This window comes from Canis lupus, chromosome 6 (assembly GCF_003254725.2).
Source record: "Canis lupus dingo isolate Sandy chromosome 6, ASM325472v2, whole genome shotgun sequence".
NCBI lineage: Eukaryota > Metazoa > Chordata > Mammalia > Carnivora > Canidae > Canis > Canis lupus.
The window spans coordinates 19355216-19370919 of record NC_064248.1 but is presented as its reverse complement, the minus strand read 5'-3'; the positions used below and the strand labels follow the sequence as shown (position 1 = coordinate 19370919).

General features: G+C 50.3%; 1 protein-coding gene and 1 long non-coding RNA gene across 5 annotated transcripts in view; one reads left to right on the top strand and one right to left on the bottom strand.

Moving 5' to 3' along the window:
- LOC112640006 (uncharacterized) overlaps nt 1-2118 on the bottom strand; it is a 32554-nt gene extending 30436 nt beyond the window's left edge. For 2 of the 4 annotated variants that reach the window (XR_003123804.2, XR_003123805.2), the window contains exons 1-4: nt 1941-2117; nt 1044-1262; nt 557-673; nt 185-312 (exon numbers count right to left, since the gene is read on the bottom strand). This is a non-coding gene — a long non-coding RNA (uncharacterized LOC112640006). Of the gene's footprint in view, nt 1-184; nt 313-556; nt 674-1043; nt 1263-1940 lie in introns of all 4 variants that reach the window. The other 2 variants (XR_003123807.2, XR_003123806.2) reach the window with 2 other exon arrangements.
- A 3376-nt stretch (nt 2119-5494) lies between these two features.
- C6H16orf82 (chromosome 6 C16orf82 homolog) lies at nt 5495-9303 on the top strand. The gene is made up of 2 exons (XM_025478531.1): nt 5495-5591; nt 7252-9303. Exons 1-2 carry the CDS (start codon nt 5495-5497, stop codon nt 7785-7787), a joined length of 633 nt encoding a protein of 210 aa, XP_025334316.1. The 3' UTR covers nt 7788-9303.
- The last annotated feature ends 6401 nt before the right edge of the window (nt 9304-15704 follow it).

The following is a 15704-nucleotide window of genomic DNA, read 5'->3' as shown; positions in this document are numbered from 1 at the left end:
CCATGGGGAGCAGTAAATGGGTTTGGAGTTTATCAGTATTGTCTTCTTTCTTGAGTGATGAGCACAAGGATGACAAGGATGTTTTCATCCTATTCTTCCCTTTTCATTTTTGTATGTCTTAAATAATTTTAACAGCTTGGGGAGGGGGGAATCAATCATGTGACCCACCCAGAGGAAGAATTACCTTTCTTCCTGGCAGATCACCTCTCCAGGCCATGGTTAAGCTGGCTCTCCCTGTCTTGCTCTCCAGAGAAAGTAGAAAAGTCCAAGATCCTGCCATCGGGAATCCACCGTTCAAGGGCCAAGTTGCACCTGAGTAGGGAGATGCCCACCATGTCAGGCCCCCAGAAATGCCTCCCCCTCTCCCCATGACAAGCACTGCCCAGCAGCCAAGTCAGATAGTCGGGAGCTGGGCTTTGGGGCAGATGGAGAATGGAGTGAGGTGAAATGAGACCATGCACGCCAACATCCAGCTCAGTGCCCAATGTGCAACATGTCCTCCCTCTGTGGTCCTTCTACGGCCCTAGCACTGGTCCAGGGAGGTCCCTGTGCTTACCTGCCTGCGCTGACTCTGTCTCTTGGTGGAGCACTCATCTCACTGTCCAGGGAGCACATGACTGTAAAGGCAATAAATGCAGGTCTTCATCCACATGGAGCCAGATGATGGGGGCTCCTGGAAAGAGAACAAGGCATCTATCAGAGGATCACAGGGGAGGCTCTGGGATAAGAGCCCTCTGCGTGAAGAACCTCAGGGGAGAGTGGATGCTCCTGGAGGGTGATGCTGAGGGCCAGAGGGTTTTGTGGTTTCAAAAGTGTGCACATTTACTACACTTAGATGTGTCTTCATGTGGCTATACTTACCTATGTATATATACATACAGATATATATTATGAATTCATCTACACATATTCCTATGTATTCATATATAAACACATATACTGTGAATGTATTTGCACACATATACATCCGTACTTACATATATATTCATATATGTGTTTATATATACTTGTGTATGCATTTATGTATTTTTTCACAACAACACCTATATTCCATCTTGAAGTAGAAGGTTCCATGAGTGCTGGGCAGCAGCGATGTGTGCTGGAAGCTCTGGGCAGACCCTGTCCAGGTGCTTCCTGTCCTCAGAGCGTCCCTCCGGGGAGTGCTTTAACCAGTGTTGCTCCATTTCCCAGGCCAGGAAGCTGGGGTTCAGAGAGGTTAGGTTGGCCACAGGATGCCGCAGATGGAGGACACGGGATGTGATCTGCAGGATGCCAGAGCCCCAAGATGGAGAGGGATGTTCTGCTATTCACAGAGCCCTGTCCAGGCTACCCTCCCATCCACTTCCTGCCCCAGGGGCCTGTGGCCCCAACCCACACTTGGACTGTGGGGTCTACCAGGGAGAGACTTCTTCCTGGCTGTCTCTGGAGGGTCTCACAGGGCACTTTGCATTTATTTCCTCGCAGTTCATGTTTGTGGAGGATGTAACCTTCACCATTCATTTGGGACATCTTTAAGCATGACTCTAAAGTGGGGAAGCTGAGACTCAAGCTCATGTTCATCTGACTTCTAAGTCACTAGGCTCTGCCCCTGTCTGGGTCATTACCAAGCTACACATCACTCCATGTGCTTCAGAAGGAAGCTGAGCTGTTTCTAGAAGACCATCTTGCCCCATAATCCAGAGGCTCCTGGACTCCACACCTGGCCTTGACCCTGCTTTTCCTCTAACCCCCACATCCCGTCCCTCAATGAGCCCTGATACTTGCCTTTCAAATACACCCCAGATCCCAGCACTGCTGCCCAGCTCTCCTACCGCTCTGGTCTGGGCCCTTCCTGTTGTTCCTGGGACTCCTGTGCTATAGCCTGACTAGCTCTCAGACGCACCATGCCTGTCCCAACTACCCCACCACCACCACAGCAGCCTGTTCAAACTCCAGTTCACCTATCAATGCTGAAAAGTCTCCACTGTCTTCCAACTCACTGGAGCCACAGATCCCAGCCTCCCCATGGCTGCCTCTATGACCTCTTCTCCTGGGGCCAGCTGGCTCTGCCTGAGGGACAGTGGCCCGGGATGGTCACAGGCACATAAAGACACATACATCACACACATGTACACACACAGCCTCAATCTCTGTCCTTGTGCCCCTGCTCTACTTGCCTTCTCACATTTATGATCACACAACAGATACTTGTTTACATCTGTCTACCCATCTCTGAGGTCAGAGCCTCACCCACTGCCTGACACAGAGCAGGCACTCAGTAAGTATTGGTGGAAGGGAAGGAGAAACAGGATGTCAGGAAATATTTGTTGAATGAATGAATGAAAATCAGAAAAACATCTGAGTTAGAAGTCATCCCAGTGTGTCATACTCAGAGAACTAATGCCTGACTTAGCCAGGGCTTCTGCTGGAATATTAGGGATAAATATAAAGGGGGTTGCATTTCTGGGCTACTGAAGCTCTTTCTCATCCCCATCAGGGCACACGGATGCTGAGATGCTGAGGGTAGACGCTGGGGCAGGAAGGCAGCCCAGAAGCCCCGGCAGACACCTTCAGAAATAAAGCTCAGTCCAATGAAATGCATTGGCAGTGTCTGAGCACGTGGCACATAGGTGTGTAAAGCTCACTCTGCTGTGGTAACAAATCCCCCATCTTGGTGGCTTAGCACAGACATCTCTTCTTGCCCACTGACATTACAAATACATTTGGTGGGGCGCAGGGGTTCTCTATGTACACAGCTACTCGGGGACTCAGGCTCCAGCCATTGGGAGGCCCCGCCATGTTCGGTGCTTGGCTTCCCAGGGCCCTGCAGAAAGGGAAGAGAGGGCAGCCTGGGTGGCTCAGCAGTTTGGCATTGCCTTTGGCCCAGGGCATGATCCTGGACACCCGGGATCAAGTCCCATGTCAGGTTCCCTGCATGGAGCCTGCTTCTCCTTCTGCCTGTCTCTCTCTCTCTCTCTCTCTCTCTCTCTCATGAATAAATAAAAAAAGAAGAAGAAGAAGAAGAAGAAGAAGAAGAAGAAGAAGAAGAAGAAGAAGAAGAAGAAGAAGAAGAAGAAAGAAGAAGAAAGGGGAGAGAGAGGCAGATGTACATGAGGTGTTTCTATCTCAGGCCTAGAAGGGTGACATGTGTTTCTACAGGCCTAGGAGAAATGGGATGGTTTGCTGAACACAGAGCATTGTCTGTCATATCAGGAAAGGGCCAGTCTCCAGAATGTACAGATCACGGGGTCTGTCACCAGGTTTCCTGTCTGAGCCTTGCCCGGGATGCAGGCTGAGGTCCTGTGGGTCCATCATCTGTATGAAGTATCTGAAAGTCTTGAGGGAAAGGGAATTTGGAGAAAGAGGTTGGAATGTGTGTGTGGGCACAGGAGAGGTTTCGAGGTGGGGCAAACAGCAAGAAAGACTGGAAATCAGAGAGGTAGCTGATACCTGGCCCACAGAAAGAGAAAGGGCCTTGTGGAGAAGCACCCTCCAACCCACTTCTCCCCTGACATGGGAGTGTTGAGGCTCTGGGACCATGCACTTAGAAGGGTGCTGCTCTGTTTGGCCCTCAAGCACTTGCTCCCTGAGGGTATCTTGAAACAGCGTCTCGGCAGGTCAGCTCTGGTCTGACCCCTAGCCTGGACAGGGACAAGGGCACCGCCCTCAGGTGGCTTCAGGTGTACATAGGAATGAGAGGACTGGACCCAAGAATGAAAAGCTCACCTAATATGCCTTCCCAAGACTTCACAAGCAACCAAGAGAGACTTCCAGAAGGAGAGTGTTGGGTCAAGCCACAGCTATTTTTTTTAATTTATTTTTTATTGGTGTTCAATTTACTAACATACAGAATAACCCCCAGTGCCGTCACCCATTCACTCCCACCCTCCACCCTCCTCCCCTTCTACCACCCCTAGTTCGTTTCCCAGAGTTAGCAGTCTTTACGTTCTGTCTCCCTTTCTGATATTTCCCACACATTTCTTCTCCCTTCCCTTATATTCCCTTTCACTATTATTTACATTCCCCAAATGAATGAGAACATATAATGTTTGTGCTTCTCCGACTGACTTACTTCACTCAGCATAATACCCTCCAGTTCCATCCACGTTGAAGCAAATGGTGGGTATTTGTCATTTCTAATAGCTGAGGAATATTCCATTGTATACATAAACCACATCTTCTTTATCCATTCATCTTTCGATGGACACCGAGGCTCCTTCCACAGTTTGGCTATTGTGGCCATTGCTGCTATAAACATCGGGGTGCAGGTGTCCCGGCGTTTCATTGCATCTGTATCTTTGGGGTAAATCCCCAACAGTGCAATTGCTGGGTCGTAGGGCAGGTCTATTTTTAACTGCTTGAGGAACCTCCACACAGTTTTCCAGAGTGGCTGCACCAGTTCACATTCCCACCAACAGTGTAAGAGGGTTCCCTTTTCTCCGCATCCTCTCCAACATTTGTGGTTTCCTGCCTTGTTAATTTTCCCCATTCTCACTGGTGTGAGGTGGTATCTCATTGTGGTTTTGATTTGTATTTCCCTGATGGCAAGTGATGCAGAGCATTTTCTCATATGCATGTTGGCCATGTCTATGTCTTCCTCTGTGAGATTTCTCTTCATGTCTTCTGCCCATTTCATGACTGGATTGTTTGTTTCTTTGGTGTTGAGTTTAATAAGTTCTTTATAGATCTTGGAAACTAGCCCTTTATCTGATATGTCATTTGCAAATATCTTCTCCCATTCTGTAGGTTGTCTTTGAGTTTTGTTGACTGTATCCTTTGCTGTGCAAAAGCTTCTTATCTTGATGAAGTCCCAATAGTTCATTTTTGCTTTTGTTTCTTTTGCCTTCGTGGATGTATCTTGCAAGAAGTTACTATGGCCGAGTTCAAAAAGGGTGTTGCCTGTGTTCTCCTCTAGGATTTTGATGGAATCTTGTCTCACATTTAGATCTTTCATCCATTTTGAGTTTATCTTTGTGTATGGTGCAAGGGAGTGGTCTAGTTTCATTCTTCTGCATGTGGATGTCCAATTTTCCCAGCACCATTTATTGAAGAGACTGTCTTTCTTCCAATGGATAGTCTTTCCTCCTTTATCGAATATTAGTTGACCATAAAGTTCAGGGTCCAAGCCACAGCTATTGACACAGTCCGGCCATATCCATGGGCTACTACTGACTCTGGTGTTACATAAGCCAGAGAGTAGGGGTGGGGTTCTGGTCTCGGCACAAACCCCCAGGTGTTCACTCCACTCCCCTGGCCCACTGTGCACTGTGACTGGGGTAGGTGGGATGGGGACAGGAGTGAGTCACAGTATACTCCCCATTAATTCCCAGCACTGGGGCACCTGCCCTGCTTTGTATTCATGTAGGGGCAGAGCCAGTCCTGAGCCTCAGCCTACGTGCCTGGTGCCCAACCCTGCCTCTCTCCTGCCAGCCCCCTAAAGCTAGACCTGGTCCCTGCTTCTCACAACAGTTCAGTCCCACCACACTACCTCCTCTGGCATCACTGCTAAGCCACCATGTCTGTCCCTTCCCTTCTGACCCCTAGCAGCTATGAGAAGCCCCTCATATCTCCCAGAAGGATCAGGATTTCCACAGCAAAAGAGATGCCTCCGTGTACAGCAGAGGGAAGCTGAATGGCCCCAGGCAACAGGAAAGGAATTCATAATAAAGACGACAGTGATAATTAACACAGACGCACTGATGACTGCCAAGGGGCTGAGTGGCACACTCTCCAAGGAGGGCCTTCCTCCTCCCCACACACTGCATCCCAAACAGAGCCAGCCAGCCCTCTCTAGACCTATACAGTCAGGCTAAGCACCAGGGCCAGCTGTCTCCCAAATGCTAAGACAACAGTTCAGTTGTTATGCTTCTTGCTCTTTTGCGGATCATGGCTACCCTTAAGAATCTGACAAAAGCTGTGACTCCTTCCTGGTGGGAAAGCATATATGTAGCTCATCACAAATTCTGCTTACAATTTCAATGAATTCCCCAAGCCCTTAAAACCCAACTATGAACCCTTTAGGGGACAATGAATTTTATTTTGACTCATCCAGTAATTCAGCAGAAATCTATTCAGCATCTACTAATAAGTACCCTGTCAGGTGTTCTCATCTACAATGCTACTTAGCCAGAGTAGCACACAGAATCACCAACGAGAAGCACACCAGGCAGAACCTAGCCTCCTGGCACGGTAGTGCTCCGTGCTGGCTGCACATTGGAATCACCTAGAGAGCATTTTAAAATTCTGGTGCAAAGCCTCACCCAGATCAATTAACTCAGAACCTCTGTAAGTGGGATTCAGGCATTTGTGGACCATCCTGATGTAGAGCCAGGGTAGAGAACCATGGTCCTAGAAAATCCAAACGTGTTTTTTAAAAGTTCCCTAGGTGGTTGGGATGCACACCCCAGAGCAGTTCATTCATTCATCCATTCAGCAAATGTCTAATGAGCATCTACTATGTGTCAGGCAGTATGCTGGGCATCGGAGTCACAGCAGACAATAAGAGATCAAAATCTTTGCCCTCACTAAGATATCTAGCAGAGGGAACTGGCAGGATGTAACCGACACATAAAAAGACTTGCAAACTGTGTTTGATGCCACGAGGCACATAAATTAGGAAGTGACACAAAAAAATTATAGAGGGACCTTGTTGTAGAGGCCAGGGAAACTTCCTGGGGGACACTTGAGGTGAAGCTTGAAGGCCAAGGGGCTGAGGGAAGAGCATTCCAGGTGGTAGGAATAGCCAGTGCAAAGGCCCTATAGCCAGCCAGAGCTCAGAATAAGAAAACAGCCAGTGTGACCCCCATCGAGGTGAGGAAGGAGTAGGGTGTGATGTGGGACCAGGCTGAGAGAGAGGAGCCAGACAAGCCGGGGCCTTGGAGGTCTGGCACAGAGTATAGGATAAACTCCTGACTGTCATATTCTCTCTGTCCTCCCAAAGTTCTCAGCATGGAACAAGAGGCTCGGAAGAAGTGGCATCCTAAAGAAATACAGCTCAGAAGGGGCTCAGCTGGGATGCACACCCAGGCCTCCTGACATGACAAAGCCGAGGTCATAGGCCTTGCATGCAGTGTCCCCAGCAAGGTGGTTCTCGCCACACTCTCTGGCCCTAAGCCCCTTCCTGCCCACCTCCAGCCCCAGCCACTGATGTAACTGGTGCCAGGTCAGCATTGTTCTCCCTCCCACCCCACCCCGCCTCATAAACCCATCACCATGGGAACCGGGCCAGCCAATCAGAACACTCCCCTTTGAAAGGCCACCCTATAAATTGAGCCTCCTCTCCCCAGATAAGCCAGACACACCACTCACAGGCCTCCCAGGGCCTCCTCCCCCTGGATAAACCAGATCAGTTGCCCCCCACCTTCCTCCAGGGTAGAAACGGGGAGTCTGCTGCCTGGAATGCTCAGGGCCAAGCTCCAAGCCTCTTGCCCCCCAGCGTAGAGTCCCAGCCACCCACTTGGCCACACCATGACACAGGAGCAACTCAGAAGCCCCTGAGAGTTTCAGGGGGTAGCCTAAGAAACCCATGGAGCAGTGAGAGCGGCTTGCTGAGCCTGCAACAGTCCAGCTTGGGGAAATGCAGTGACAGTGACATCAGCCTGTTGAGCAGCGGATATGCAGGGGATGAGGAGAACAGTGAGGTCAGCCTGTTGGGCAGCACTCCAATCTTGAGGTTGCAGAGAAGGCTCCTCACCCAGGCCGGCAGCGCCCTGACCAGCCAGCTGTGCGCTGTTTACTCGCCCAGCCAGATAGGGAACCGGCTAGCCAGCCAAGCCCACAGCGTCAAGCAGACTGGAGGGGAAAAGTGAGACCAGCCTGCCCAGCAGCAGGGACAGCAGCCTGACCAGCATGAGCTTCATCAGCCTGGGCAGCAGTGCCCTAAACTACCGGGTGAGTAGTGGGCTGCTCAGCTCCGTCAGCAGCCTTCCCACCAGCCAGGCCAGCAGCTGCCAGAACATCCCAGTGGACGGCAATGTGCAAAGTGGTGTGCAAAGTAACACCAGTCCTCAGGAGGACAAGGCTGGGGGCAAGGTCAAAGCTGGCGACCAGGTTGCCAAGGGGGAGCAGCCTGCCCAGATGTGTATGCCTTTATGAGCAGGCCCACTGGCCACCAGGTTCTTGAAAAATACAGACGTGAGGACCCAGCCAACCTAGACTTCACCCAGAGTGGTTATTGCCAATACAAATGCCTTTAAAAAAGTATACACTGACAGTTCGGAACCATGGAGAAGCCTCATTTGTAGCAGGGTCCCGTGTAGCGAGAACTATTGATGATGAGCACCATCCACACTGACAATCAGCAATCGACGGTGAGACCATCTCTACTGAGAAGCACTGTTGAGGACATCTGTATGAAGAGCCATCGATGCTAGGCCTACGTGCATCAACCTCCCTTGGCCATACCATTGTGAGCCCCAGTGACCAACCATCCCTGACAGAAACCATCAATGACAAAACCATCTGTATTGAGAAACATCGAGGTGGGACCACCGGTGCCAAAACTCATTGGTGGGGACAATTGTGATCAGCAGCAAACCAACTCTATTTAGAACCATCTGAAGTTAGAAACTCCCATGAAGAAACCATGCTAAGCGATGAACACCATCTATAACCAATAGCAACCGTGATCAGCTCCGAAGAAGCAAGCACCAGCCACAGCCGGAACTGTCCATGTCGAGAGCCAGCTGAAGGAAGCACCAACCGCGGGGAACCGCAGCCTTGGGGTTGCTGGATCCCTGTCAAGCTCGGTCAGATGTGCTGCCCACAAGAGCCAGCAGCATTCGGAGAGGACACTCATGACGGCTGTGTTCCAGGAACCCCATCCCTGAAGAGCATCCTCCAAGAGAGCTTTTCCCTTTCATTTTGAGCAGTGTTTCCAGGTAGCTTCAGCCCAGAAACTTCCCAGAAGCAAACGCTCCCCAGTGCCCCTTATCTATCTCTATGTGCATCTCAGAGGAGGAAGAGACAAGAAGGGAGGCCAGAGATCGTCTTTGTGGAGACGGTTGGACAGTGCTTCCTATGGCAAGACAATGCCATGATCAATCCTAAATGGTGACAGAAACCAACCCAGCCAAGAATGGCCGGGATGAGTCAGCTCTGGACCATTTAGCGAACGTGTCCTAGTTGGGTGGGAAGACTGAGGCCTCTGTCTGCCCTTTCTCAGGACAATGAAACCCTTCCCTGGGGGCTGACCACACAGACCCTGGGGAGTGAGGGTGTCCACTGAGGACTGGAAGTCAGAACAGTCAACAAAAACGTCCACTAGGTTCCAGAAAGAAAGCAGAGGGGGCACCAAAGACAATAAAAGGTGTCTGGAGAGGCTGAGTGTGTGTATGTGTGTGTGTTCCCGGCCGAGTCAGCAGCGAATTGCAAACACACCAAAGAACTATGTTGAGAGGAGGGCTTAGCTGCCAGCTTTGCTACCTTCCAGCTGGTGATCTGGGGCAAAATGCTTAACATTTATGAGCTTGGTTTCCTCACCTAGAATATGGGAACAATAACCCCTATTTCATGCATAGGTAGGATGGTTATGTGAAAATGTATATTAAGTATCTTCTATGCCGTACTAAATGTTTAGACCCTTCCCTTTCCTCGTTTATAAAATGGGCATGGCAGTTTCTGCCTTGCTTCACTCACAGGCACACAAGGATCAGGACTGCTAACATGGACAATGTATTGACCAAAACAAAAAAAACAAAAAACAAAACAAAACAAAACAAACACAAAAAGCAATAGAACCATAGCATCTGCTTAGAAGTCAGGATGGATCGGCAGATGGTTCGATAGGTTTCAGCCATCAACCCAGCTCTCTCGGTTGGAGAGCACCACGTGTCCTCCTCGTCTAGGCCAAGTCGTTCAGCAGGAGCAGAGCACTCATGACCTAGGCAGACCAGAGAAGCTCCCGGCAGGCTCTGGGGCTGCCTCACCTCCTCACATCCCCATCGCTGCCCTGCTCTCCTTTCTCAGAGGTGGGCAGAGGGTGCACAGAGGCAAAGCTGTAGGGACAGCAAAGCTGAGCACTGCACACTGGAGCCCTCAGCCTGGAGGCCACAGACTCCTTGGACATAGCGTGGCCAAAACGAGCTCACCACCTTCCCCTGACCGCTGCCTCCTGCATCCCTTCTCAGCAAACGGCATCATCCCCCTCCATTGTTCAAGCAGGGACCCTTGTCACAATGGAGCCTGCCCCTGCCTCAGCCCCTGGTCCCATCAGTCCCTAGCATCTCCCCTCCCCCACTGCTGACCCCCTAATCCAGGCTGTCCTCTTCCCTGCCCCCCAGACCAGTGGTTCCCAGCCCCAGCTGCACAGCAGGACCACCTTGGGAACAATTACAAGATACAGATGCCCGGGCATCAGAAGTGTTTAAAGCTCCCCAGGTGATGATAATGTGTAGCCAGGGCTGGGAAGCACCGTTGCCCTTGCTCTATTCCCCCTCAAATGCCCTTTAGCCCCCTGGAGCCTAAAACTGACATAGGTATGGAGCTCTGGCACACTGGAGAACATGCACCCTGTCTAAACACAAGCCAGAAATCCAGAATTCTATGTAAAATCTCCTGATTTTTCAATATTAGTCACTAATTCTAATTCTTTTCAAAAAGAGGGAGGAGTCAATGAACATTTCTGAAGGTAGTTGCAGGACCACACACTCAAAGGCTTCTGCTCCTGAACAGAGAACGCAGAGATCTTTCTGACACAAAAATCTACCTATATTCCTTAACTGCTTAAAAACTTATGAATCCTCCTACTGTCCAAAGGGTCTGACACAGCATTCAAGGATCTTCAACAAACTGACCTAAATACATTTCCCTTCCTGGACTCCTGCTACTTCCTTCAAAACCTCGATATATACCACCTCAAACCTGTTGGAATTCACACGCAGTAAATTTACCCTTTTTTGCATACGGTTCTATGATTTTTGACAAGCATGCACATGATGGTCAGGCATCTGCCACCACACCCTGAATACCAAATAAGTTTCATCACACCCCCAAAATCTCCCTCTTGCCCCTTTTGGCCAGTTCCTCCCACCCCAGCACTGCTGACCAGTTTCCTGTCCATATGGTTTTCCAGAATGTCACACACGTGGAATCACACAGTACATAGGAGCCTTATAAGCCTGCCACCTTCACTTAGCCATTTAAACAGCCACATTGTCTGTTTAGTGCTGAATAATGTTCCACAGTCCATCAGTTCTCTGGTTGAGAGGCATTTGGGTTGTTTCCCAATCGAGGAGGTTACGAAGCGAGTAATAAACATTAACGTACAGGTTTCTGTATGAACATAAGTTTAGCATTTCATTTGGGTGAATACCCACAGGTGGGACTGCTGGCTGGTACGTAAGTGCGTACCACATTGTAAGAACCTGTCAAGTCACTTTCTGAAAGTAGCTTTACTTACAGTTGTCAGCACTTTGTCTTTGTCAGGGTTTGGGTTTTTCATTTTGCTCTCAGTCTCTATTCATTGTCTTAACAATAAGGAGTAGTTTGTCTCAGTCTCCCATTATTAACTCAGTTTTATACATGGGGAAACTGAGGCACACAGAGGCCAATTCTGTGTACATGTGTGGTGGGGCTGGGATTTGAACCCAGGCAGTCTAGCCCCAGAGTCCATGATCTTAACCATTAATTGCTCTACCTTGCCCTCCTTGCTTTGGGCATTTAGGGCCATGGCATACCCAGGCGACAGGCCTCCCCCACATGCAGAGCCCCCAGCCAGCTGTGCTTCGAGCCCCTTAAGCATGGCAGCTCTCATTGTATGTGTCTGCCTCCCTGACAGGTGTCACTCCCTTACTCTTCCTTTATCATCAATGCCCCTTGCTCATCAGTGGCAACAATGGTTGCAAAATGAATGAATGAATGGTAGAGACAGTGAGTGAAGGATAAACAGCCGAATCAGAAGAAGAAAGCTGGGTCCTCCAAGGTCTGCACTCTAGCAACTACATCCCACTGTCCGAAAACAAATGTGGCTCAGGATTCAAAAATTAAACACCGTTCCATGTGCACGCCTGCACCCTCGGCACAGCTCCAGCCTTCTCTCACTGTCTGCCCAGCAGCTATGTCTCAACTCAGCTCTCTCCCACCCCAGCACGGGGGACACAGCAAGCACTTGAAGCAAGGACCATTTTTCAAGTGGGTATGGTGATTTTTTCTTTCCTGTCCACTAGCTTGGCGTTCAGGGTGCAGCGGGGTTGGAATGATGGGTTGGCTGCAGGCGCTGGCTCCTGAATTATTAACTGGGCGGGGAGAGAGTTGCTTACAAATGCTGTCCATCCAGCAGCCCAGGCAACTCACAGACTTCAAACAGTCCTGGAGCAGGGAGGCGGGAAGGGGAGGGCCTCGCTCGGCTGGTGGGCCTCACACACTGACCAGATCTGAAGCCTCCCTTCCTGAGCACTCCCTTGGCCTCCATCTCCCGGCCCAGCCTGGAAGAAGTTTATTTTTCTTGAGTTTTTCACACCATGGGGCCTGCCCTGTTGGAGTCAAGCACTGGACCTCTCCTCCCCTGTCCACTGCAAAACTGTGAGCGAAATGAATTGAGTCTAGTGATTAAGGTTCATTCTGAGCCAGGAGCCTGGTGGGTAAGCCAGACTCTTAGTCTGTGGCTCATTGTGGGGAGAGAGCAGAGCAGGGTGTCTAGAAACAGAGCCTGAGATGGGGGTTCTTGTAAGGTTTATGGAAAGGGTGTTCCAAGGAGAAGCACAGTAAGAGACACAGGATGGGGCTGGAGATTGGCCTCAGACAGACCCCGTGGGGGGCTCTGGAGCATCTACTGAAGCTTGGAGTAGGTCCTACCATCAGCCAAAGGGAGGCAGGCCCTTTGTACCTCCACACCCTCACCAAACATAACCTCCTGGGTGGAACAGCTCCAGTCCAAACAGGCAACTCTCCAGAGAAGGGAAAGCTGTGAGCCATTAGTGGCCATGTGGGGCCGGCGGTCCAAACTGGTACAGTGTCTCCAAAGAGTGATCAGGACCCCAGCTCCTCTGGATCTCCATTCCACCCTCCATAGGATGAAGTCTGCATCCTCATGGTCCAATGTGGCTGCCCAAACTCCACCAATACATCTCCATTCAACACATCAAGGAGAGCAGGGGGAAGAAGGAGAGAAGAAAGGCTTGACCTTCTTTTGTGAGGAGACTCCCCAAAAGTCTCATACAACACAGCTACATGGAGCTGAGGAAGTCCAGTCTTTATTCTAGGAAGCAATGTGTAGGAATAAAAACTGGCTTTCTGTTACTAATAATGGCGGAAGGAACAGATATTAGGTAAGTACTGCCTCCCATCCATTCTCCCCTCAGAAGCTAAAGGGATCTTTTTAAACCTCTAAAAAGAATCACTCTTTTACCTAAAATCTTCATGGTAGTGGGCAAAAATGACCCTAATGTTTAGCAACTCCTTGCATGGAGAGGAAGAGTCTACTTTTTCATCCCCTCAACCTGGGCTGATCTCGTGATTTGCTCTGACCAACAGGAAGTGATGCTCTGCACTTTTGGGTCTAGGCCCTAGGAGGCCTGTGGCTTTTGTTCACACACTTTACACTCTCCAACCATCCTATCACCAGGCCTGGGCTACCCTGTCACCTGAGGAGAGTCTCCAGCAACCCCCCCCCCCGCCATCCTTACCGAGGCCATCATAAACCAGCCAGCCCCACATGACCCACCAGCTGAGCACAGACGCTTGAACAAGTCCACCTACGATTAGCCGGGCCTGACTCAGACCAGAGGAGCCACCAACTGAGCCCAGAACAAATTTTTGCCCTACAGGCCAGCCCCAGCTAAATAAGATGTAGTTGCTTAAAATTATTACGTTTGGGGATAGTTTGTTACACAGCCAAAGCTAACTGATAATGCTCTGCTGACCTTCCCCTGCTCTCAGGGTAAAGAACAAAATTCCCGCCACCACCATCAAGGGTCTGACCTTTGCTCACCATTCCAGCCTCATCACAAAACTCATTCCTCTCTGTGAGGCCTTCAGTTCCACAGACCCACCGACCCAGGACCTTTGCAGCAGCAAGTCCTCTATCTAGAATATGCTCTGCCCCTTCACCTGGTTACTGACTACTCTTCCTGCAGAGCTCAGCTCCCATGTCACTTCCCTGGGGAAGGCTGTCCTGCTCCCACCACCCCACCAGTCTCCCCAGGACACACTCTCAGGCCACCACGTCCCTCTCTTTTACAGCACGTAGTGCTGGTTGTCACTTACACTTCCTTGTGTGATTCTGGGATTAAAATCTGCCTCGCCTATAAGTCTCCCACTCCATAGGAGCAGGGACTGGGTCGATTTTGCTCACTGCTGTGTCCTTGGAGCCTAGAATAATTGCTTTTCACAGTGGGTGTATCATTGTGTCTCCAGCATCTTTAGAAGCATGCTCTGCACACAGTAGGTGCTCAATACCTACTTCACAATGAATGGGTTGAATCAGCATTGCTGGGGAAACTGGTCAAACCTTGGTTGTAATATTAGTTCTCAAAATATGAAAGGTGACAATACGGGAAGCAACAGAGGTTGAAAGTCGCACATTCATCAAGTTTGTCAAGGTCATAAATGTGACTGTTGACAAGAGTTACCTTGTGGGCTCATCTGAGTCTCTCCTCAATGGATGTCAGTTGGACTTTGTGAAAACTTGCCTAGAATCCTTTTCTTCCTGATGAAAATCCTTCGCTTCCATATCACATTAACCCCAGTGTGGGCACAGGGTGGCCTCAAGCCAATCCTAGACTGGGCAGTGATTTTGAGGACAGACTCTGGATGCAGAATCCCTGGGCACCAGTCTTCACTCCGACACATGCAAGGAACATGTGCCTTCACCTTCTGGATCCTCAGGGTCATCCATCATCATCATCTGTAAAAGGGATGAAAGCAGGTCCTCCAAGGGATGGTAAAGGGTAAACTCATTTGTGTAAAGCCCTGTGGGGCCCGGCGCACACAGTAGGCCCTCAATAAACCTCAATGACAGTTGTCATTGCAATGAGCCCAAGGGCCTGCGTGACTCTCCTCACAGGCAGCTCCCTCCCCACTCAAGCTGCACTGCTGTCACTTGGCTGCTCTTTCTGCCCAGCCCCTCCCTGCCCTGGCCCCAGGTACCCACCCACGGCCTGGCACAATGCGGATGGAGGTGAATGCTTGCTGAAGACAGGAGAAACTGAAGAGGGATGAATGAATGAATGAATGAATGAATGAACTCCGCATTCACTGGCTAAGGCGTCCGCCAGGCGGCAGGGAAGCAGGGCAGAACAGGGCACCACTTCCACCTGCAAGTTGCTCCGAGCTGGGGCCAGAAATCAGAAGTGCCCGCCCACAGATGTCACTTAAGGACCCGAATTGCTGGCTCCCTGAGACCGGCAGCCCCAGCCTCCATCCCCACCTGCCAGCACACCCTGAGGCTGACCACCTCTGCTCCAAACTCATTTCTGGCTTGGTCCATGTAGAGTTTACAACACTGGGTGAACTGTGCAGAGAGTTTAGCAGCACAGCAGAGCAGAGGATAGAGCCCGAGAGGGCAGGGGCCTCACTCAGCCTGCAGCCAGGGGAACAAAGAAGCAGGGCACAGACTCTGTTCCCACACAGGACCATGCAGGCGACAATGGGTAGGTCAGTCCCCTTCCTTGGCTTTAGTTTGCCCTGAAGGTACGTGAAGGAGCTCTAGCAGACAAATGGCTTTTATGCATTTTTTTAAAAGTCCTTGAATCCATTCCTCCTGCAACCCAAATGAAAGTAGACACATG

What these genes read in the sequence shown, in the direction of transcription:
- C6H16orf82 (XM_025478531.1), top strand. Translation starts at nt 5,495, where the DNA reads ATGTCTGTCCCTTCCCTTCTGACCCCTAGCAGCTATGAGAAGCCCCTC. An exon ending in AGCAAAAGAGATGCCTCCGT is followed by an intron (nt 5,592 to 7,251) that starts GTACAGCAGAGG and finishes CTATAAATTGAG; the next exon opens with CCTCCTCTCCCCAGATAAGC.